The sequence below is a fragment of the Rhinolophus ferrumequinum genome (genome assembly GCF_004115265.2).
Source record: "Rhinolophus ferrumequinum isolate MPI-CBG mRhiFer1 chromosome 15 unlocalized genomic scaffold, mRhiFer1_v1.p scaffold_54_arrow_ctg1_1, whole genome shotgun sequence".
Classification (NCBI taxonomy): Eukaryota; Metazoa; Chordata; class Mammalia; order Chiroptera; family Rhinolophidae; genus Rhinolophus; species Rhinolophus ferrumequinum.
The window spans coordinates 4,210,502-4,234,731 of NW_022680357.1; the positions used below are offsets into that span (position 1 = coordinate 4,210,502).

The 24,230-nt window shown below is 51.6% G+C and overlaps 1 protein-coding gene across 4 annotated transcripts in view; it reads right to left on the minus strand.

Moving 5' to 3' along the window:
- Positions 1-24,230, minus strand: part of PDPK1 (3-phosphoinositide dependent protein kinase 1) — a 70,634-nt gene that overhangs the window by 39,388 nt on the left and 7,016 nt on the right. For all 4 annotated transcript variants that reach the window (XM_033101111.1, XM_033101110.1, XM_033101109.1 and 1 more), the window contains 3 exons: positions 5,112-5,378; positions 2,022-2,064; positions 1,625-1,762 (listed from right to left, as the gene is read on the minus strand). In XM_033101111.1, coding sequence (XP_032957002.1) covers positions 1,625-1,762; positions 2,022-2,064; positions 5,112-5,321 — 391 coding nt within the window. In that variant the 5' untranslated portion in view covers positions 5,322-5,378. The remainder of the gene's footprint in view (positions 1-1,624; positions 1,763-2,021; positions 2,065-5,111; positions 5,379-24,230) is intronic.

A 24,230-nucleotide genomic window follows, 5' to 3' on the forward strand; every position in this document is an offset into this window, starting at 1 on the left:
CGGGCTCCCCACCACACTTAGGAGAAAATCCCTCAGAGGAGCTGCCCCCACCCAGCCTTTTCGCTCCATCCACCCATGTGCACGCCTGTCTTCAATGGTCCTGGTCTCTGCCCAATGTCACCAATTCAGGCCACCGAGCTAAAAGAGCGGCACGTTCCAATACTCCCTTACCTGGCCTTGCTGCTCGTGGCCCCTCAGAGTCCATTACACAGGTCCCAACCACCTGTGCTACCTGTCCCCTTTACGGAAATGCAAGCTCCACAGGGGAGAGCCAGTCACGTTATGCACTAGCACACTCCCATTGCCTGGCAATCAGCAAGGACTTCTCGGGAAACAAAAGAGCAAATGCAGCTAACAAGCCAGAAAGTGGTGTTTAGGGACAACAGGACTGAGCCGAGTTTTAACCCAGAAGAATCTGTGTGTACGGAGGAGAGAGGCAGGGAAGTGGAAAGCTTGAACTGGTGCGGCTGGGGATGGGGGAGCTGAACCCTCAAGATTTGGGACCAGCTTTGCTTACGGTGGGGTGAGGGGAGGGAGCTCTGGACACCGTGTGGACAGGAGGAAAAGGACAGATGCAAAGACTGAGGCTTAAGCCTGAACGAGCTGGGAACCAACTCCATCTGACAGTCCAACCACTGTCGCTCAAGCAGAAGCCAAGAGCAGCGAGGCCAGTCACTGGGCAAACAGTGGCTGAGGAAGTCCTGGTTCAGAAGAAAAACTGCAGGCAGGCAAGGGCTAAGGAGTGAGGAGGAAGTGGCCGGCCTGGCTGCACGATGGCGGGCCTGCAGATGAGCTGTGTGGCCCCCTGACTGCCACGGTGCCTTGCCTCCCTGACCCCTAAGCAAACATAAGAGAAAAAAGTTCTGCAGGACTTAGAGAAGTCAGGGAGCATGAGATGCCCTGAAATAAAGCAAGGAAACGGTGGGTGTGACATCTCTGCTGGAGAAGCAGCTGCAAGCCCCGGAGAGCCAGAGGCCCTGCGTGATCAGAGATATCCATGGGCAGAGAGAGCAGACTCCAGAGTGGTGCCACAGGGAACGGGAACGGGGAGGAGGGAGGCTGCAGGGCCCCAGGGAGGGGCTGTCTCTGGGAGGACAGCATCCCGGGTCAGGCAGAAAGGGCGAGAGCTCCTGTGGGTCACTCCTCACCTGTGGGACTTCTCCCCTGGAGGCTGAGCCTGGGAAAGATGTCCCTTCCAACCCAACACCCACATGCCTGGGCCAAAGAGGGCAGAGAGGTGCCCACCTCAGGAGCCCAGGTGTGCGAGATCATTCTTCCTCTAACTTTAAGCACAGGACTTGACACCTGATACGCCAAGCACAATGCTTAGAGGATTGAGGGAAGCCTCTGAAAAAAGCCTTTGAATAAAGCAACCACGGGGTTACAATAACAATCCTTTAGATACAATGCTGACAAATAAGAAACCCCTCCAAAATCTCTGTGATGGTCTCCCTTGAAGTCACCCCAGGGGTCCCACACCGTAAATTCCTCTGTGTTTAAAATATGTCGACCCTTTCCTGTCCAGGAAAGGGGCTCCTTGTGAAAACAAACAATGGTGTCACAATTCCAAAATGATTAGAGGTCACTGTGTGATTTCAGAATGCTTTGACTGTTCAAAGGATACACAGCTTTTCATCATCCTGAAACGTGAAGTAAAGTTTAACAAAGAAGGGGTGATCCAGGCGTGACATCACATCTCTCTCTCTGGTTACATACGGGACCTTGTTCTCTTTGATAATGTGACGTTTCTCCAGAATTTTAACTTAAGGTAAGAGAGAAGCGAGTTACCACAATTGGAAACAGTGAGAAAATACAAGACACAACTCATAAAAGTAACTGGTACACAGAAAGGCTTTCACAAAACACAACCACCAGCTTCATGGTCTCTAAGACAGACCTCGGCGCCGATCCCGTGAGATCGGCGCAGAAACCCCCAGGCTCCAGGCAGCCGGGCGGACGGCACGTGCACAGAGCTGTACTGTCCCTGCATCCCAGACACAGCTCGCTGAGTTAGTACTTACTAGCATATTCCCTTGAGGTTGCCAGTTCTCGGGCCAGGACAACCTGGTTTGGGAAGAAAAGGGGGAAAGAAAAGAGAAAAAACACCCAATGTAACCAGGGCACTGAGTCTCACAAGCCACCCAGGCTACCCCGCCCCCACTGTGAAATTACACTGAAATATTTCTGGCCCTGTGCTACCTAATGCAGCTGAATGTCAATGACTAGGTTAACGTATTCTAACAGTTCATAGCAAACACATACATCTCTCGACTATTTCCAGGAGGTTTTTCATCAGCCGCCAGCAGTCCCCACTGTGCAGTGGAACAGACACGCAGCACGTGCAGACCAGCGTCATCCTCACAAACGGTAAGAAGCAGCAGCAAATAAAACCTCCCCAAGTGGGGACTGGGAATTGCTTCAAAAAATAACTTTATGTGTTCACTGCAAAGAGCCACCCTGACTTTGGGCTTTTCCAAATAACTGTTCCCATGCATTTCACTTGATGCTGTCAGGCTGCTTAAATACCACCCCTGCTCAAGGGCCCGGGAGATGAAATGACACGTGGCCTGCTTAAGGACAGTGCCTGCTGGGAGGCTGTCCTGTCTCACAGGACACAGGCACACTCCTGGCCGTGTCCTCTCTGTGGCTCACCTGAGTCTGGTGCTCAAACTTCACTTGTGAGGCAGAGCACCCGGGGGGCCTCACAGAACATGCGAAAGGCTTTTCTACACAAGCAAACCCTGGCGCAACCTGAGCACCAACTTCCAAATGCCTGATGAGCCCACCCCGGGCAGCCCCCACCACTGCCAGCTGGTACCAAACGTCTCTCCTAAGACATCTGCAGGGGGATGGCCGAAGGACCAGAGGACAGATGAAAACCTGCCCAACTCCTGGGAAAACCCCAAAACACCGCGGGCTGGGTTCATCCTGCCCGAGTATGAGTTAATCCTGACACAGAATTCTTTTCCAGACTTACCAGAAGCGATCCTGGAAAAGCACTGTATGAAACACCCTGCAGTCATTAAGAATGAGGTTGGACTGTATGAACTCAAGTGGCAAGTAAGAGCTCAAAGATCTTTCCGGAGGAATGGACCCGTGTGGACTGTTGCAGGAGCAGGGGAGTGAGGGGAAGTGAGGTAGGGAGGGACCTCCCTTCTCTAGGTACGTGTTTATGCAATGTTACATTTCTTCACAGGAGCACACACTAACTAAGTAAGCAGAAAGAATACTTAATATTTAACAGAATCCTTTCTGAAGAAGATGGTTCTGTCATCTTTCTGTTGTGTGAATTCAGCATTTCATGTGCAGGTTTCCTTATGGGCGCAGGGAAGGGAGTGCCCCCTTCCACCAAAAAAGGCATGACACCTCCCTCCACGCCACGCAGGCTGATGGCAGGGCTCATCTGGAAATCACGACCATCCTCAGGGAGCCGGATGGCAGCAGGCCGGTCTCCCTAAGTTCCAGCACCAGGCTCTGCCCAGTGAAGACCTGCCCAGCCTGGGCACTGCTGCTTGTCCTAATTGTAAGTGGTCTCTATTTTAGGAGTGATGAGAAAGACCCGAGGGAAGCACATATAACTTGAGACCCGGGACTGCAGGATTCCATGAAGCACCAGAAAGAATCCTCCAGTTCACGGTACTTCCCAGCACAGGAACGCCAAGAATCACGGCTGGGGCTTCTCACCATCAGAAGCATGTCACCCAGATGGATAGTGCCTACTGATACCCACTGTGCAAAGTCAGGGACAGGGGGGAAGTTCACAAATCAGCCCTCATTTTCCAGTCAAGATAAATGTCCAGTGAAATGAAGCTGAGAAAGGAGAGCAATCTTCCTCTTTTACTAGACCGTGGTAAGTAACGTAGAACACCAAGGTTCTCTCCAAAACAGTTTCTTTTTCCTATAAAGATCTGTGAGTATCAGAAGGACTGGGGACTAGCCTCATAATTGAAGGTTTTTATCCTCAGGGCACAATTATTTAATAATTTAAACAAAAACTGCCAATTAAAAAAAATCTAAATGAAAAGTGTAAGGGGAACAAACGTTAACATTAATTAAAACATGTTGGGATCATGGCTGAGCTATATTTCATGTCCTTCTTGGTGCTTTGAAATATTTCATAAATGCCAAAAGAGAAAAGGAGAATGGATTTCACATAAGGTTTCTTCACAAGAGCCAGGCGAGGAAGACTTGTTCAGGAGGAACGCAGCAGGTCTTAGAGGGCCTGCAGCGCCCCCCTGCGTGTCCACAGCGCACGCTGGGCCTGGCTTGGAAACCACGGTGGCCAAGAGCTGTCTTTCTATTAAGGCACGCCAGCTGGGGAGCAGGCTTTGGGGGAGCAGGCTTCCCCCAAGGCTGCAGCAAGCCCCTGGCCCCGGCAGAGCCACGTGGGGCTGCCACCTCAACAAAGGGGCTGCTTTGAACCTTCAGGTCTTTGCTTTAAGAGGAAAAATACCACAGAACTGACACAACTCACTCAGGTAGCAAAAAGAGTTACCCCGCGTGTGACCTGAAGTGCTGTTGACAACGTCCGTTTATGAAACTGAGGCTGCAAGAACCTGGAGCCCAGCGGGCCTTAGGCTGTAACTAAGTGCAGCCAGAGTCAAGGGTGTACTGTCTTACATATATATTTAATAACATGTGGACAGCTAGTTTTGAATAAAAGCCTGGTCAAAGAGGAAAAAATAAAAATAACAGGGAAATACTAAAGATTGTCAAATGTTTCTTCAAACCTCTGAAGAGTTTCTAACTTGCGATCTAAGGAACAGAAAAGCTTCCCAGGGCCTTGCCATGGGACCCAAGGCCATGGAATGTAACGTGCTGATGCCTGATTAGATTAAAACGAACTGCATTTTTTGAAAAGTAAAAACTAAGATCAAGGGATGCCTTTTAAAGCTTTTATCTACAAAATCATAGCTGACATATTTTAGCCTCTTTATCTGCTTGGTGGTAGCGGCCCCCAGCCACCTTCACAACAGGACAGACCCCCAGCCTGAGACCCTCCTCTGGGGAAGAACGCCGCCCTGGCACCTGGGTCTCCCAATGCCGGCCTGGAAGTTCAGCCTATCCAGGGAAAACCCACTCATTCAGCAGCAGCAGCAGCATGTACTCACTGTTGAGAAAGAGCCTTCACCGAGAATCTTCCCAAACTTGAAGTCTTCAGGCCGTTTCTTCCGAGGCTGTGGCGGTGGCTGTGTGGTGTGCTGCAGCGAGGGGGCACTGGGCCGGGGCTCCGCCGCGGTGCTGTCCATGGTGGGGCCCTGCCGGCTACCGCCGCTGGGGACTCCAGGGGCCGCGCTGGACTCAGTCTGGGGCCTCACCATTGATGGGGACGGGCAGGAACATAACACCACACTGGACTGAATAGGAACGGCGTCATACTGGTGGGCAAGAGGAGAACGGTAAGACTCAAGGCGGCGCCCTTTTCCTGGTAAGCACATGCCTGAAGTGCTGACCCGTGGAAACGCACATGCCAAGTACAGGGCAGGCCATCTGACATTCTGCCGCACGGTTCAGGCTGCTGCCCCCTCTGCCCAATCCCTTCTCAGCTGGGCCTGCCCGCAGACCCCACGACCCAGCACCTACCTGCTGCCCTTCTCCTCCCTCGGCACTGCGCGAGTCTCAAAGCCCCGGCCCCCAGTGGCCGTTCCCATTGTTGCCCAGACTACCCGCTGTGCAAGCCTGTCCGAACCCCGTGACCACGGGGTCTCTCGTTCCAGAACCCCTCGCCCTGCTCACCCACCCGCGACTCATACAAGATGGGACACGCAGGAAGGCACTCAATTAGGGCTTGAACAAACAGACTGGCTTGAGACTACATCCCACAGCTAAACAGAATTGCAACCCGGCAGCCCGGGAACACAGAAGTATAACTTAACGGAAAGAGGAGTCCAAGAATTGCCAACTGCACATAAACATTTCAGTTGATAAAAAAAATAAGCTTCTCAAAAATAACTGTAGTGGAATTGGTTAACAATTTGGAAAATAACTGATTTAGAATCAAACTGAGCCCTACATACCAAATTAAATTAAAGAATTATATGTTTTTAAATTTAAACAAATTCAAAATTGTAACTTAAAAAATTATTCAATGCCATCTCTATTAAAATCCCAACAGGCTTCTCTGCAGAAATTGACAAGCTGGGGGTGGCCGGTTAGCTCAGTTGGTTAGAGCGTGGTGCTGATAACACCAAGGTTGCCGGTTCGATCCCCATATGGGCCGCTGTGAGCGGCACCCTCCTTAAAAAAAACGAGAGAGAGAAAAACATTAATTGACAAGCTGATCCTAAAATTCATATGGAAATTCAAGGGAACCAGAATAGCCAAAACAATCTCAGAAAAAGAACAAAGTTGGAGGACTCAACACTTCCAGATTTAAAACCTGACAAAAAACCCCTTAGTAATCAAGACAGTTTGGTACTAGCATAAGGACAGACACAGAGATGACTAGAACAGAGTCCTGAAATAAACCCACACATTAACCAACTATGGTCCAACTGATTTTTGACAAGGAAGCCAAAAATCTTCAATGGGAAAGAATAGTCTTTTAAACAAATGGTGCTGGGATAACTGAATAACCACATGCAAAAGAATGAAGTTGGATGCTTCTCCCGTATCACATACAAAATTTAACTCAAATGGATCAAAGATCTACATCTAATATCTAAAACTATAAAACTCTTGGAGAAAAATAAGGGAGTAAATCTTTGTAACCTTGGCAATGGTTACTTAGATATGAAACCAAAAGCATAAGCAACAAAGGAAAAAAACAGATCAAAGGGATTTCATCAAAATTAAAAACTTCTGTGCTTCAAAGGCACCATCAAGAAAGTGAAAAGACAACCCAAAGAGAGGGAGAAAATATGTGCAAATCATATCTGCTAAAGTACTTGTAGCCAGGCTATATAAGGAACTCTTACAACTCAATTTTAAACACACACACACACACACACACACACACACACGATTAAAAACAGGCAATGGATCCAAATAAACATTCCTCCAACAGAAATACCAATGGCCAATAAGCACATGAAAATATGCTCAGTATCAGCAGCCATTAGGAAATGCAAATCAAAGCCACTGTGAGATTCTACTTCAACCCACTAGGATGGCTGGAATCCAAAAGACAGATAATAACAAATGTTGGTGAGGACGTGGAGAAACTGGAACCCTCAGACACTGCTGCCGGGAATGCCGGGAATGTAAAATGGTGCAGGTACTTTGGCAAACGGTCCAACAAGTTCCTCAAAAGGAAACAGGTACCATGTAACCCAGCAATTCCATTCCCAGGTGGAATACCCAAGAGGAATTACTCTTTGTACAAGAATGTTCACAGTGGCATTATTCATAGTAGCCAAAACATAGACAGAACCCATGTCCATGAATGGATAAATGGGTAAATAAAATGTAGTGTAGCCATAAAATTGAATATTATTCAGCCACAAAAGGAAGGAAATATTCACATATGCTATAACACAGATGAACATGGAAAACATGATGCTACTAAGTGAAAATGGCCAGGCCAAAAGGCCACATACTATATGATTCCATTTACATGAAATGTCCAGAACAGGCAAATCTATAGACAGAAAGTAGATCAGTGGTTGCCAGGGGCCAGGGAAAGGGAGAATGGGGAGTCAGTGCTTATGGGTCTGGGGGTTCTTTTTGGAATGATGAGGATATTTTGCAATTGGATGGTGGTGATGTTTGTACAACCCTGTGAATATACTAAAAACCACTAAATTATAGTTTATGGTATATGAATTATATCTCAATAAATTGTTGTAAAAAAAAGTTGTATCATGTCTGACTGCAGTAATTTATATATAAGAACTCATTCAAATCTATAAATCACCAAGACTTTTAATGAAGAAATGGACAAGAGATAGGCACCAAAATACTTCAAGAAACCAGGAGATGAAAATGTGCACAGTATTCAAGAAGTTAAAGCCACCAGAGATGGCACGGTCCATTTTCAATCATGGGGGGATGAACGGATAAGAACGATGACTAAAGATGTTTTCAATACAGAGACACCCAATGCTAGCAAGACGAGGATAAAGCAAGTATACTCCTACAACCGCTGGCACCATAAACCTGTGTCGCTGCTAAAATGTTTCTGGAAAGCAATTCGGTAATTAGTCAACAAAGCGACAAAACAGTTGTCAATGAGACACGGAAATATTGAAGAAAAGTCGGTATAAATACAGTTAAAATTTTAGGAGGGCATTAAGAAAGGATTAGAAAGCGTCAAAGTCAAATCAGAAATACAAAGAAGTTGTACCCACAACCACAAACAATTTTCTAACTCCGACCCTGAAGGGTTCTAGCAGTGCCATCAGCAGACGGCTGTGGAACACCACAAAATGAGCTCAGAGCGCCCAGATCTGTCTCTAATAGCACTCCCCGTTAAAGGACCCAGGAGAGCACTTGACTCCACGTCTTGGAACAGAAGACAATCAAAACAGTCCAGGAATCCCATGCGGGGTCTGAAAAGGAGGTGCCTTCATAAGTTGTGACAGCAGGAAAGGGCAGGGAAGCTGAGCAGAAGGGGCTGCCACTGGCCAAGTTGTGCTGTAAACACTAAAAAGAGATCAGTAAGTACAGCTAATCAGAATAAACAGAAACTGGGAAAAACCATCAGTCTGTGACAATACATACCGGTGACATAAAGCATATCCATATCGTAACATAAGAGCAGGTTGAATACAACTGGATGCTTAATTTTATCAATTTGCATAGCCAAGGGAGTGCAGCCACACAGAGCTGTTTCTTGTATTGTGTATGTATCTGTTCATAAATGATAGACAAAAAATGTCCTCTCTACACTTAAATAGGGAAGGGAGACACAGAAAACTACGAAGACGCCAGGACCCTGCAGGAACTGCATCGAGCACAGGAAAGACACGTGGGCACGCAGTAATCGATGGTATGCAGCGGGTGACACCTCAGCCACCACAAGAGAAGAGCTAACGGAGATACCCATCTTCAGATGCGCAAAACATATAACAAAGTCAAAAACAAATCTAGACGGAACATCCTGTGAGCCAAACACGGTGAGCCCAGAGGTGGAGAAGGGAGGGTGCAGATGGCAGAACAGGCAGGTACCTGGGCAGCCCCCAGTGCCATATAAACCTCGGCTCCACGTGGCAGGCTGGCTCAGGCAGGGTCACCCCAGAATACACATCCCGTCCCTGCTCCCAACCAAGGAGCCATCACCAAGAGTGCTGGGGCTTCACCACATCCAGGAGGAGGCGGGCTGCTCTTACAGACAGATCTGCTAAGATCATTGTAACTCCAGGGGAGGCATGAAAACATGAAGGAATTCACCAGGCACACAGTACCAAGGAACTATGAGGCGAATATGACGAACTGACTGTAAAAAACATCTAAGAGAATCTGATGTTTAAAATGTGGCACCCAGTGGAAACATGACAGGGGTACAGGTCCTCTAGCTGGACTGGGAGCCCAGAGCCACCATTTCTTTACAGAAAACTGCTGTTTCCTTGCACGCCCTATGGCTCGGCAGTAAGTCAGGTGTGCCTTACGTACTTCATAAACATTCCATCTCAGAAGAGGTTCCAAGGGTTAGACCAAGCTCTGGGGTTCAGTCAGTACCTTAATAATTGGCCCCTATAAGCAAATTACACAATCCTAACAGAAATACACTCAAATTCAATTATTTCCCCAGATTAGTAGGAACTTTCCAATCTCAGGGGCAGCGGTAAGAGAGGGGGAAGAGGTCCCAGTCGCCAGGCTGAGGCTCCTCAAAACCCAAGATAGGGGTGGCCGGATGGCACAGCTGGTTGGAGCACGAGCTCTGAACAACAGAGTTGCCGGTTCCATTCCCGCATGGGATGGTGGGCTGTGCCCCCTGCAACTAAAGACTGAGAACGGCAACTGGACTTGGAGCTGAGCTGCGCCCTCCCCAACTAGATTGAAGGACAACGACTCAGAGCTGATGGGCCCTGGAGAAACACACTGTTCCCCAATATTCCCCAATGGAAAAAAAAAAAAGAAGAACCAAGATTAGGCCTGAACTATCCTCACAGCAAGGCCAGCTACCCTGCATTTGGGCTGTGCACACAGAGCATCTCACGGGATCCCATACTTGGCCAAGGGGGGAAACGCTCCCTGGGCCTCCAGGGTCATCCCGAGTGTAGACCCTCAGTCTAGACCCTCAGGCTCGGGACTGAAGAGCAGCAGGATGAAGGCACACACGAGGGAGGGAAAGCAGAAGGAGCCAGCACTTCGCAGCACGGTCCTGGACACTACAGCACACCTTCGATCGACCGGGTCACATGCCCACTGGGCAGCGGCCATCACGGCCTCACTGCCCCACCGGCTGGAAGAGGGGAGAGCACCACGTGTCCCTGTCATGCCCTGCCCCACCACAGCTGTCCACAAGTGTGTAAATAGTTCCATACAGGCCTGATTACAGACCTCACCTGTGTGCCCATCCACCTGCCAAGCAAGGCTCAAGGAAACAACAGAAAAGGCACACAGAACAGTGACAAACGCTGCTTTTAATTCAAAAGTGACAACTGAACTACTGAGTAAAATCTCAAATATGAAATTTTTAAATAACAAAATGTGATGGGCTGATCCGTGGTCCTGGAAAAACGTAAGTGTACTTCAACATGCTTCTGGACCCAACGACAATTCCAGTAAAGGCACCAACAACCTGTCACATCAAGATGTTTGGTGCAGGCAGGGGACAGCCCATTGCTGCTTCTCAGTGCGCAGGACCTCAGCTGCAGGAGGTGCCGTAAGTGACATCCAAGAGCGAGCAGTGACGAGTTTCCCAAGGCTCAGCAGCAATGGCTGAGACGGCAGGTATATATAACAGGCACAGATGTCACACGTCCCCAGGGAGCAGGGGGCCTGAAGACCTGAGATGACCTCCGTTAAAACAGACAACCTGATTATCCAACAGCCCTGGAGGGCCGGCTTCGGGAGCACTTTCCAAGACAAGCTGCCTTCAGCTCAAACTTCCTGAGGCTACCTGAACAACTAGCCCACCCGCAAAGAGTAGTCCCCCCAAAGACAGTAAGGTTCACCCTGATGAGACGCGAGTTTACAAGCACGTGTTTCTGAGAGGTTATAAAAAAAAGAAAAGAAAGAAAAAGGTCTCCAGAACAGATCTTCAAAGAAGAGCTCTGCCCCTTAGAAAATGCACGTTTGTACCCGACCTGGGCTAAGCCAACCCCACAAGCAGGTGCCAACCAAGCAGGCGGCCCTGGGCACTCACCTCTGCCTGTTCCCAGGCTCCGCAGCAAGACCTGAACCAAAAGACCCTGTGACACTGAGGGGCACCAGGCCACCCACTGACAAGGGAGGAAGCAAAGCACCGCATGGGATAAAACCTGCTCACTTCCTCTCTGACACCCACGCACACGGGAGGGTGGTAAGTGTCAGAGAACTGCCCAGACCACCCGAGCAGGTGAGAGAGAAGACAGGCGGGGCCGTGAGCGCTGAGATTTGAAGGATAGGGAAGTGTGTACGTGTCGTTGTACTAGTGGTATTTGTTTGTCTGGCAGAGAGTTAGTGAGACATGATGCGGGCAGATAGCCACAGACATGGCACTGCAGGCTGCCCTTCTCTCTGCAGAATTTGATCATCAGATCCGCTGTTTCGTGTGGACATGTTTGGATTGTGGAGAACTTCCAGGCTGACGCTGCTGAGCCCAGCAGTGCTACCAACGCTCCTTCCTTAAGTGAGGACACGTGTCCAGTCCACGGGCAGTGAGCCTGAGAACAAGCATCGGGCTGGGACCTGTGGCGGCCCCAGGGTGGGGTTCACCCTGGGAGCCGCCAGGGCTACACTGAAGCACAGTCCGCGAGGAGGGCGCCCACCACCATGTGCTCCCAGTGTTAGGAAGTCTGGGGCCCCTGATGCATATTCTATGCCAGTGGTTCTCAACTGGAGCCATTCTGCCGCCTCCCAGGGGATCCTTGGCAACTTCTCAAGACATCTTGGGGTGCCATAACTGGGGGAGGGAGAAGTGTTACTGGCTTCTAGTGGACAGGCGCAGGGATGCTGTAACACCTTACAGTAAACAAGAGAACCCCAACAACAAAGGCGCCAGTAGCCCTGGTTCCTGGTTGAGAAGTCCTGCTCCATCCTCGTGGCTGGAACTCTGGTGACACTGCTGTTGGCAAATGCTCACCTTCGACATTTCACTCACTATAAGATTATACCCAATCCTTTCTCTGATTTACGATTTTTTTTTTTTTAACTAAAGAAGCGAACTCTCAGTTCAGAACAGGGATGAAAATCACAGCTGGGCGCCCCTTTAATCGTCAGGAAGACCCCCTGACTATACCAGCATAAAGCAACAAGCGGAACAAGAACACATCCACCAGGAAACGGGTGCAAGGAGGAGAAGGGCAGAGCACAGTGACCACCAGCCCCACACCTGTCCTGGAACAGCCACTCCCGTGGGGAGTCACGTCTCTTACGAGGAGCCACCCCCCCCCACCAAACCACAGGTAAGGGGCGTTAAGAATGAAGACAAACCTGGTGCCTCTGTCCTTAGCACTGGCCCCCGAGGACGGGGGCCAGGATTGAGATCCTGGAGGTTGAAACACTGTGTTCTGATCCTTCAAAGAGCCCGTCACAGAAGAAGGTGTGAGTCCCGGGCTTCGCCACCTGGACACATGACGCACCTGCTAACTCACAGCTTTTCAAAATGCCTGGCAGCTCACCCGGCCCAAGCACAATGCCAACGACAGGTTTAAAGGCCTTTATAATAAGCCTCTCCTTTAAGGGACACACGCCGCCTCCCTGTAACATTAACAACTTAGTCACCTGGCTCTTGTCAGCTGCGGGCAGAAACCACCGCGTGCTCTGTGGGGACAGAACGCTCTGGAGCCTGAGCAGAGCTGTGCCTGCTTTGGGGGCACAGTTGGAAGACACAACGGGTGCGTGCAGAGGTGTGGAGGGTGGTGAGGTGGCCCCGAGGCCAGGCTGACGGGGGCAGGGACAGGATGCTGGCAGCACCTCTCCACCTGGAATTCCCAGCGCTCCCCGTCACCCGGGAACCTCTCTAGCGCCGTCCACGCCGCTCAGCAGACACATTCTGTCATTTGCCGCAGCTCACAGCATGTCCCCCAACTCCGGGAGCACAGTCCTGGGGGGTCATGGGGAGCTCCGAGACCTTTAACTGACAGAACAGACACCCCATGAAGCGACGTCTCTACCTACACGTGACTCTGCAAAGCCACGGGTTTTCTGTTATTTCATAAAGATACATGCAGTCATTTTACTCATCAGACGCTCTTAAAGGAGGTAAACGAACTACCGTGTTTCCCCGAAAATAAGACTGGATCACATATTAAGTTTTGCTCCAAAAGACGCATGAGGGCTGATGTTCAGGGGGTGTCATCCGGAAAAATGCTGCCCGGGCTTATTTTCCGGGTCGGTCTTATTTTCGGGGCAACACGGTATATGATTAACCCAACTACTGAATGAACATGGCACTGTGCCAGGGGGGTCCAGTGACACGGCCAAGAGGCAGATGTGGTCCCCCCCCGGAAGCTACATCTTAACCGGGAGACGGGCCCGACATCATTTACAGAAACGACTGGTTTTAAAGCCGTGAGGCTGGCCGTGGTGAGATGGATGAGTGCTGGGGTACAGAGCAGACCCCTGGCTGCTGGGGGGCCGGAAGGAGGGTCGGCAGGGGGCTCAGAGGAAGGGCTGGAGGCCGCAGCACTGGTCAGGAGACGGTGATGGAGGCTTAGATGGGGCTGGAATGGCAGGGAAGGGAATACTCACATGTAGAAAGTGAAATGTAGGAAGAGGTAATCGTGCATCACGCATTTTAAAGTTTCACTTTCCCCTAAAGTTTCAGGTTCAAAATACAGCAGCCTTCCTGAGTCAGAAAGAAGAACCAGTCATCCTGAAATCCACATTCAAGTGAAGTACAGAAAGAACTCTGGAATTTGGAAAGGGCATTAAAAGATGATCACACACACACACACACGCGCGCGCGCGCGCTTTTCCATCACATGCTTTACGTGAAACAGCAGCGCCTCATAGCAGCTCCCATGGTTTCAGGAAATGCAGAGCTCTCAGAACCACACTGCTCTATCCACTTCACAGGTTCACTGAGCACCTACTATGAGCCACACACTCTGTTCACTGGAGAGAAACCAAGAACAAAACCGAGCCCATGCGCTCAAGAAAGGCACCTTCTAGTGGGACAGATAGAGTCCCCCAAAACAAAATCCAGGTAAAAGTTAATATGTCAGGCGGTGGTAACTGCTGTGAGAAATACCGCAGGGAAGGGAGAAGGGAGTGTTTGGATGGAGTGGTGCAGAACTGAACAGTCAGAGAAGCCCTCACTGGGAAGATGACATCTGAGCAAGGACCGCAGCAGGTGGGAAAGCCCTACAGACCCCTGGGCACAGCCTTCTGGACAGAGGACCGACCGGTGGAAAGGCCCTGAGGCAGGAGCAGCTCAAGGCTCACAGCAGGGGCCACCTCCACACAAAACCCCTGGGTGCCAGGCGGGGACCCCAGCACTCCCGAAACACCCGTTCTGGGCACCTCAAATGACGGGTGGCACCCTGAGAAATGGGGTGCCCTTCGGGACCCAGGAGCCTCCTGCACCGAAGTTGAATGCCGCCCTGAGCTGTGGGGCCCAGCACCAACTCTCGGCTCCCAGATGCCGGCCATCAGCCCACGGCAGCTCCCAACTCATCCCAGCAGGGTCCCCTCCACTGTGGCGCCATGAGCCGCCGTCCTCCTTGGTGGAATTCGGGGATCTCCTTCGGCCACAAGTACCTCAGGGCCCAGACAGTCGCACGGCCTCGCCTGAGATGTTTACAAGGTCCGTACGGCGCTCGTCCTTCTCTTCCCACAGGCAGAACTCACGGGCACGGGTCTGTGAGTGAAGAATTTTACTTCCGCAGTTAACGGAAATGACGGAAGCAGTATTACCTAGAAACGCATTTTGTAAGCATCAATTATGAAGCGAAAAGCCGAAGGAAAGAAGCCCTCGTCCAGTGTGCAAAGTGCAAACGTTTATTTGTGCTACAGACGTTATTCTAAAGAGCTAGTTTTGTTGGTTGACATTCTGAGGCCGTAAGGAGCTGCACAAACAGCACCTGGAGACCATCCGCCACGTGGGGAGGACACTTGCTGATCCGTGGTCCACGTGGCGGTGCCCCTTCCCGTCCCGGCCTGTGGAGGCAGCAGAGCCAAGGGACCCAGGCGACCCAGGGCCTGCAGGTGAGTCATTCCCTCCTGGCACAGCCCCCCACTTGGTGACCCAAAAGTATGGTAAGTAATTCTTTTGGCTACTCAACAGCTTCGGAAATCGCATCTCGGGAGACATGTAAGCAGCAGACCCTTAGGTGTGCCTGTCTGTTGTCACCTGTCCTCCCTAATAACAAGAAGCTGGGCAGAGACGGGCTCGAGAACGTGCCCTCTGCCCGGTCCTGCAGGCGCCGAGTCACCCCAAAAGTTATGATCGCAGGCCCCCTACGCACACATGTGCACCCCCCCAAATCCGAGCCCCTCACACCCAAGGGACCTGTGGCCGGGAGCGGTGGCCTCCCGCACATCACAGCAGTGGCCGCCCGCGGCTGCCCGGGGCCGAAGCCCGACAGCACATCCGCTCCTTTCCCACCAGGAGCCTCCGGAGGCTGAGCCCCAACCCCACTCTTCCTCCCCCACTTCACAGCACCAGAACCCCACGCGTCTCCCCACAGCCCCACGCGCGGCTGGGACAAGCTCCGTGAGTGCATCACCACCGAGAACAGGGGAACATGAGGCCATGGCACAGCTCTATGGGGACAAGGAAGGACGACTGTTGCCAATGAACTTGGCGAGGAGAGTCAGCCCTCGACGGCGGCCCCTCTGGACTGGGGACAAGTGGGTCTCACCACGTCCCCATCACCCTGCGTCTGTACCTGTGAGTGTGGCCTGGGGGTCGGTAGGGAGGACGCCACCTGTGGTCGTCCCACCTTTTCAGAGCAGGCGCACGGGCTTTGGGCCAGGACTACAAACACCCCTTCAGAAGGGCGCCTGTGACGGGAACACAGCCCCAGTTTTGAATCACTGACTTCTAAATGAACCTGTAAAAATATAGTCCCGATGGAAACTGGGCATTTCTGAAGGCTTCCACTTGTTTCATACAATTTGTAAGAAAGAACGAAACAGCTTCAACTTCTTTGACTTTGAGTATTGAGTTCAGCAGTCTCCTCTTAGAAGCAGAAACTCTTAAGGGAGAATTACTTTGACATCAAATTCCATTTTCACACCCACCAAAAGGACAGCAGGGCTCAGTTTAACTCTGTAGTGCCTTGCTTAGCCACTAAGAGTTTAGGAAAATAGCAGCGTCAGACAGCCAATATCCAACATCCAAAACTGCTAACCATACCAACCATTTGATTGATAAATATATCCAAATGCAACGAATTGGGGGCAAAGGAAACATGACCTCTGCATTTCTCTCCCGCTGCCATCACCTCTCACAGGGCAGACCCCTCGCCTCTTCCACAGCTGACGACAACAGCTTCCCTAACCCTTACCAGCCTAACTGCCAGGAAGACAGAATCTGTTTTTTAAAATACAGAGCCCTACGTGTTTAAGGCGCCCCTCACGGTCCTTCATTACCTGGCAGAGGGCAGGGCTGCCTTGGGCCGAGGACATGAGGAAGTGGCCAAGGGAATGACTCCCCAGGTTTCCAGAGGCCACTAGAAGTGTCTGGGAGGGGGGCCGGGGGAAGCCACAGCAGGGGGCCAGGAGCGGCTTCCCAGGGTTCCTGTGTCTACATGGGAGGGGGCCCAGCTGAAGAGGACCTTTCTTCTCCAAGATGGTTTGGAGGGGTTGCGTTAGGATGGGAGACACGTGGTTTCTCCTGTTTTGAAATGTCCTTTAAAACACTTCACAAGTGATGATACGTAACAGGGTCACTGAGCAGCTACTAGAAGCCCCCTCCTCCCTGGGCCCTGGAACTAAGACAAGAGCAGACAGACCCGGGGCAGCGCCAGGAGCCAAGGAGTTGAACTGGGGTCAGAGGGCTTCCTGGTGGCCCTCAGACCCCTCTGGGTCTTTCTTTATCTGTCTCTGTCTCTGTATGTTTATCTCTTGAGGACAGAGACGTGCAAAGCAAGCAAGGATTTCACATGAGCACAGAGCTGGGGAGTTTGAAGCTAGATGGGGGTCGGTGCTACGAGGGACAGTCTTTCATCCTGAGAGGCAGCCCATCGACCTGCACAAGGACCAAGGATTCAAAGCTGGGGGCTGACACACCCCACATCTGAGCAATCACAACTGGATTCTTTAAACATGCTGCAGCTCTTAGAGACATTTTTCTAATTTCTAAAAACTTGCTGAGGAGGAATTCCAGGATGTGACAAGAATAAATAGATCCGAAGCGTAATCGTTAGTTACTGAACTGGAAACCTTTTGCGTGTGAACTAGTAACGGGCCTTGGACAGACAGGCAGGTACAGGAACAAGCAGAGAAGGGCCATGCTGGGACTGGTACAACGAGCACTCTGCACCTGGCTGGCCTTCTGACCCTGGACTAGTTCTGTCACCTTCTGGCTCAGACCCTTTACCGCACAGTCACGGATACGGAGAAGCGCGGGCTTTAGTGGGTGAATCTACACAAAACACTCCAGCTGACGGACTGGGAGGGAGCTTGCCAGGAGCACTTTTACAGTTAAATCCCACACAGGATACCGACCCAAAGTTTCTCCTCCCCGGGGCCATCACATCCTAAAAGAAGCCCTTCCAGCCCTTTCCAAATGTGTTTAATCCATCCGTGAGTAAATGGGAATTAAATATATACTCTCAGGAGGCCCAATTCTGCTGTGAGTCAGACAAAACAATATAGGAAGGCTGAGCGCCCTAACACACCAGCAGAGGAATCCAGATCAAAATCAGGGCCTTGTATGGTCAAGACGTTGTCACGCAGCTTGAGGCTCCAGCCGGCAAGAGAAACGCTCCCAAACTCCCAAAGCGAAGCTGCCTTTTAGAGTTCCCCTGGGCGGGGTGTGCTCTGGGGCTCCGAAGGCACCCCGACAGGTACCGCCAGCTCACCACCCACAGGAAACACCCCCTGGGCCCCTGTGTTAATGGGGGTGGGCGGCTGCCACCAAATCTGACCAGCTCATCCCCAAAGGGACTCTGCTGGCAGGTCAGCTGTTCTCAATGGCAAAGAACATTCTGGTAAGACCCTCCTCTCTCACCCCAACAAATCCCCCAAAACCAGACCCAGCACAGAAAAGCAGGTGGAGGTAGCGACAGCAAGCACTGCTGCCTCCCCCGGACCCCAGACTTTCACCCTGAGAAACACCTGCGGTGGAGCAGCAAACCCCAGGACCCAAGTTCAAGGTCTGTGACTTCGCTGAAACAGGGTAACCACGGGGGGAACCCCACTCTCTGAGCCATAAGGTGCTCTTCCATTAATAGAGCTGATAACACAGACCACCCTTTGAGGGCTGGGGGCCGGCGACAGACACACCAAGGCCTTTTGTGAAATGTGTTGTACCAGCAGGAGGAGGCGACGGGCTAAGGTGATGGAGGGATACTCGGGCCTGGGCTTCTGCCTGCGTGTGCTCCTAGGACGGACTGTGCCACAGGCCTGGCCCATCCAGGCCTTTGACCCCTGGCTGACGGGGAGCAGGCTCAGAGGAGACAGGTGGGCCCCCAGCACAGCACCCAGCAAAATGCTGTTTGTCTCACTCGCATGGAACCACACAGAGGAGCTGAAGCTCTGGGCAAGTGGGTGGCTGGTTTTAAACAAAGACCAGAGTGGGACTGTTTTCTACTGTTCCACGGAGCGGGCAGTACTCAGTGCGTGAGCCTCCCAGCGTGGCCACCTAATCTGTCCTCCCACTCTCTCCTTCAGCCCCTTCGAGCCCCTCACCCAGTGACAGGCATGCAGGGCGGGCGCAGGGCACAAGGCCGGGCTGCCCGCAGCCTGAGGTCTGGTCCCGATCACAGGACTCAGCAAACACAGCGTGTCTGCATTTCACTCACCTGGACTGCCAACATTAGCTTTGCACGTGTCACCACAATCGTATGAGGAAATGCTGACATACACGATTTCTTTGCACGACACCGAAGCTCTGCTCACTTCCCACCCGTGGGAGCTGCCGAACGGTTTACTTTCCACACCGGGAACTTGAGTCCCTGAACATCAGGACGCAGGAAGGCGACGGTGAGGAGGGCCCTCAGCGGGCTTCTAAGAACCCCCAAAACCCGATGTTTAAAGCAGGATGCAGGCCACGTGGGAGCTTGTTTTACGCTCATTCTTTACATTCTCCGTATAATTACATACACCCTTCTAGAGACAACCTTAAATACCACTGCTCAGAACGAGATTAATGAAATGCCATTTTGCTCGACTTCTGAAAACAGTAACTAACAGTGACGTGCTGACTGTTTGCCACACGTTGTTCTGAGCATCTCCTGCGCGATCATGGTTACTCCTCAAGCAACTCCTGGTGTGGTAACCTTGGCATCCTCTCCACAGATGGAGACACTGAGGCACAGAGCAAGTCCTTGCGCAGACTCACACAGCCAGCAGTGAAACCACATTTAAACTGGATGCTCTCAGCCCTTCCCGCTCGTAGAGGGTGCAGCGCCTGACACTGATACTGGCGTCAGCGGGGACTGAGGACGGGGCCCCAAACTGGCAGGACCTCCCTGGGAAGCATTTAGGGGTCCCCACCACAGCACGCCTTAGGCTCATGCCTTTCCGACCTGGCATATTCCTCTACACAGAATCCAGCCGAAATAGTCAGAAATTCAGAAGATTTGTATTATGAAAACATTCGTTAAGAACAAACTCCTAACACTGGAAACGGCCTACGTAAACGTCTACCCACAGGACAAGGGCGACTCCTGGTTCCCCCAGGGAGGAGGACGAGGTAGCCACTGGAAGTGGAGTGTGACAGAAATGCCCGGGCCCAAATGTGAAGTGAAAACAGCAGGACACAAGGCTGTCGGGGTACAGCAGAGGTACCAACTGGGATCAAAGAAGCAGGAGGGAAGCAGTGACGACCTCTGGGAGAAGGAGAGACGCATCTTCTAGGTGGTTCCTGTAACCATTTCCCTTGATAAGTGCAAAGGACAGGACAGAGTCAGACCTGGGCAGGGTCAGCAGAAACAGCAGGGGAGCTCGCTGCTGCCTCTGAGGGACCCTGTCAATGGCCCACCCACCGGGGGACACTGGTGATGCCACGTGGGGCCCACAAACCTTTTCAGTTTCCATCCAGGCTCATTCAGGAAGGACTCACAGAGGTATGAGGAGTATTTGCTAACGAGGAGATGAATAAACTAGCATCTTTTAGATGCAGATCCTAGTGAGGGGCAGAAATCACTACCTACCAGGGCCCCTCCCCACGTGGAAATCCTACTTCTGCTTTTCAAGACTGTCACTCTGGAGCTGCATCAGAAAAACAGCAGCATTTCAAAGATCATTCATTCAGTCCATATACTTAAGATTCCAGATGCATTAAAAACTTCACTCAGTAAAATCTACTTTTAGGCAGAAAACACTACGAACAAGCTCTTCTTGCTTTCTGGTTTGCTACAATTAATAATTTAGCATATTAAGGGGACAACTAAGAGAAACACTGAGTTCTTAATCTCAAGTCACATTAATTATATATCCCTTAAACATGAATCTTTCCTTGGGAATTACATTCCATCAGCAAACTTCCTCCCCACGATCTTGTTTGGGAATCTGAGGGACCCCTAGGTTGATCAAAAGTACGTTCTCTGGTAGGTGAGGAAGTGGGTGGTGAGGCTGGAATGTGCTGAGCGTCTCTCCCTCTTGCTCACTCCGCACCTCCCAACCCCAGCTTCAGGACAAAAGGTCAAAAGCTAAAATAAAACCTAGAGCTACTGGCACTTCCAATGAAATGGGAGCCTTTCTCTGGGGCTCCAGTCCTACCAGGGCCCCACCTCCAGCACCGCCCACTCACCCCGGCCCCTCTGCTGGGCTGGGACCCTACAGGGCCCCCCCTGACGCCTGCAGCAGGCCCAGCGCAGTCCCCTCTCCTGGGCTGACACTCACCACTCGCTCCACCCCTTCCCCTCCTGTGTCCGAGTCCTTCAGCCGCAGTGTGGACTGAGCTGCTCTGTCCTACCCCCCAGGACTGTGCACCCCGAGGGCAGACCGTCCTCCCAGGCGAGATGCAAGATCCTTGGGAGCAGCACTGGACCCGGGGGAACTGCCCAAAGCGCTTACAACACCCTGGATGCTGTTTACTCTCCATCAGTGTGTCCCCCCCATAAACACGCACCCACAGCGATACGGACACCTGTTCTAAGGACCCTAACAGGCCATCTTGTAAGGAAAGTGCCACCTCAATGTGGTCACACTTGCTGTTTAATCCTCAGAAGCTTCTCTCTCCTTGAAATAGGAAAAAGACAAAAGCCAGCCCCCAGAATGCCACTGGCCATGTAAGTAAGTGTCGTCTGGCAGGAACACCCCCAGCAATGTGAACTTCCGGGGTCTGCAACACGGAAGAGAGCCCCGCTCGTTTCTAACCCAGAATGCCTATCCTGACGCCTGAAAAAGCACCAGAAACAGATGCTCTCCCTCCCGGGCCTCCTTATCTGCAAATTCTGAATAAAGACTTTCTTCTTGGGAACAACAATGGCCAGTGAAACACAGAGAGCCTCTGTCCCAGTGTCAGCGGCCAACTCCCACAGTAACACTTCACATCGGCAGCAGAGAAAGACCTATTTTGTGGAGCACGACATAACGCGCACACCTCTACCGCTCACCCATGTAGATGGAGTTCAGTCAGCAGGACAAGGAGAGGACGAGGAAGAAAAGCAGGACGGCGGCTGGCCCGTCCGTGTTCCGCCCTGTCTTAGCCAACGCCGAGCCCCTGCCACACGCTTTCACACCGGCCGGAGTCCCTGGGTGGGTTCAACACCCACAGGCCTGTCCGCCGGCTGCCAGGAGCCATCACCGTATTTTCTTCCAGTGCTTTCCGCCTGTCCCAGTGCCTGTCTTTCTTCCTACCGATTCTTATCTTCAGAACTGTCTTCCTTTTGCTGTGCTTGTGCGGAAAGGAGGTTGGAGCTCAGAATCTACAGACGGGGCGTAAGCGAACGAAACTCATGGCTTTCCTGAACGCCGACCTTCTGAGTTCCAGTCTAGAAGGAACACCACCCTCTGCTCTCGGGTCAATCTAACAGCCGGAAAGGAACAACCCGCACGCAGCTCGATCTCTGACTCCAGGCAAAGGTCCTTAGACAGCAAACGACACTGCAGCTTGAGAAGCAGCAGCTAGAGGAGAAGGTCAGAGCCGACCACCTACTTTCACAAAGGCGGGGGACCCAAACCATCCTCCCAGCTGCACAGAAAGCGCCAAGAGACCTGGCACAGGGACCTGAGCAGATCGCACAGAGGCCAGTGAGACCACAGGCAAATGCTCCAGAGGGACATGGGCCTGCCCTTGATTGGAAAGCAGTTCTGAGTCAGTTCAGGCCCACTCTGCACCTGGGGACATCTCCGTCACGGCACAGTTCCCTGGAGTGTCCATGTCTGCAGACTGGCCCAAGCTGGCAGGTGCCTGGACCCCATGCCAAGCTCTGACCAGGTACATGTAAGTCTGAAGCCCCCTAGGTCCCAAGTGCTCTCATCTGGAAACTGGAAGGACCCAATGGGGTACACGCAGGTCCTTCCAAAATCAACATGCTGTGGTCACGCTATGACACACGCACAGCACGTATCAGAGAGCAGAGCAGGGCCATGGGCCTAATTCCAGTCACTCAGCACTAATCCAGTTTCCCCTCAGCAGTGACAGTCAGTGGGCGTCGGGTACCCCTGACAGGATGCACTACGGGCCCCACCTCCCTGGGTTCTTCCTCAGCCCACACCCCCAGCTTTGTCTCCGTAACACGTCAGACAAACCCAGACTGAGGGACAGTCCACGAAGTATCCATCCGACCTTTACTCTTTCAGGGCGTCAAGTTCATGAAAAGGACGGACTGAAATTGTCCTGGGCCAGAGGAGACCGAGGGGCTCGACCACGAGACACAATGTGATCCCCGAATGAAATCCTGGAACAAAAGAGGACACTGGGGGAACCTAACGCAAACCCCAAACGGGTGAGCATTTAGTTAACAGCACACATCGATTTCTGACTATTGACAGATGTGGCATGCTTGCACAGATGTTAACACGAGGGGAAGTAGGTGATGGGTACCATGCAAGCTCCGTGCCGTCTTTGCAACTTTTGTATACATCAAAAAATATTCCAAAATGAAGTTTATTATAAAAATAAGTTTGTTTGGAGGCTATTTTGATATCTTCACTCGAATTTCAAGGGTCTGAGAACATCCTGTCTTTAAAAACCTGACTCAGAGTCACTGCTCAACACTAATTTGAAAAACACAGGGCTACTGAGGGGAAGGGAAGAAAAGCAACACAGAAAACGTTTAGTGTCAATTCGCTACCTAAGAGCACCGTCCTCAGCTCGCACTGTCCACAGGCCTCAGTGTCTGAAGCCGAGCAGGTGTCCTATGGGAGCCGAAGCCAGGCACACAGAGTCTGGTCCTCCCAGCTGGGGATCTGCCTCCCTCCCTGAACTTCCTCCACAGGCGGCCACTTCCCTGCTCCCCTGCCCTCTGGGCACCCCTGCTAGGTGCACTGTGGGTACGGTTCAGCTACCCCTCCTGGCAGGGCCCTCGCTGCCCTTCAGGCACCAGTGGTAGTGGCCGTGCTGTTTGTTGGTTTCCCTGCATCCCCTGGGCAGGGGCGGTGGCTGGTGGGGCTCACAGACGGGTGGGAGCGCTGGCAGGCTGTCCCCCACCACTGCGCTGCAGATCGGGTCTTTCACATCCCAGGATTCCTCTCGGCCAAGAACGGGGAGCCCTGTTCTGTTGATGCCTCTTCTAACCCACCACCAGCCCATCGTCACCCACTTCCACCTCAGAGACACAAAACCCAGGGACAGCTTCAGGGCAGGAGAGTTTTCTAAGATTTTGTTTTAAAAAGAGAGAGAGAATTTAGATTATTAGTGTTGGGGTTTTTTTGTTTTTTTTTGGAATGAGAATAAAGTGCATTCACAAATAAACTATATTTAGACGCACATTTTAAAATCTGTATATCTGGTAATAACCAGCTATGTACACACAATCAGTAGAAGACTGTAATTTTGACCAATGAAAAAAACCCATGAAAGAAAAATGCCAAAGTGCAGGAAGAAAAAATGAGTTAACAATAGAAAAACAGGGCAGTAA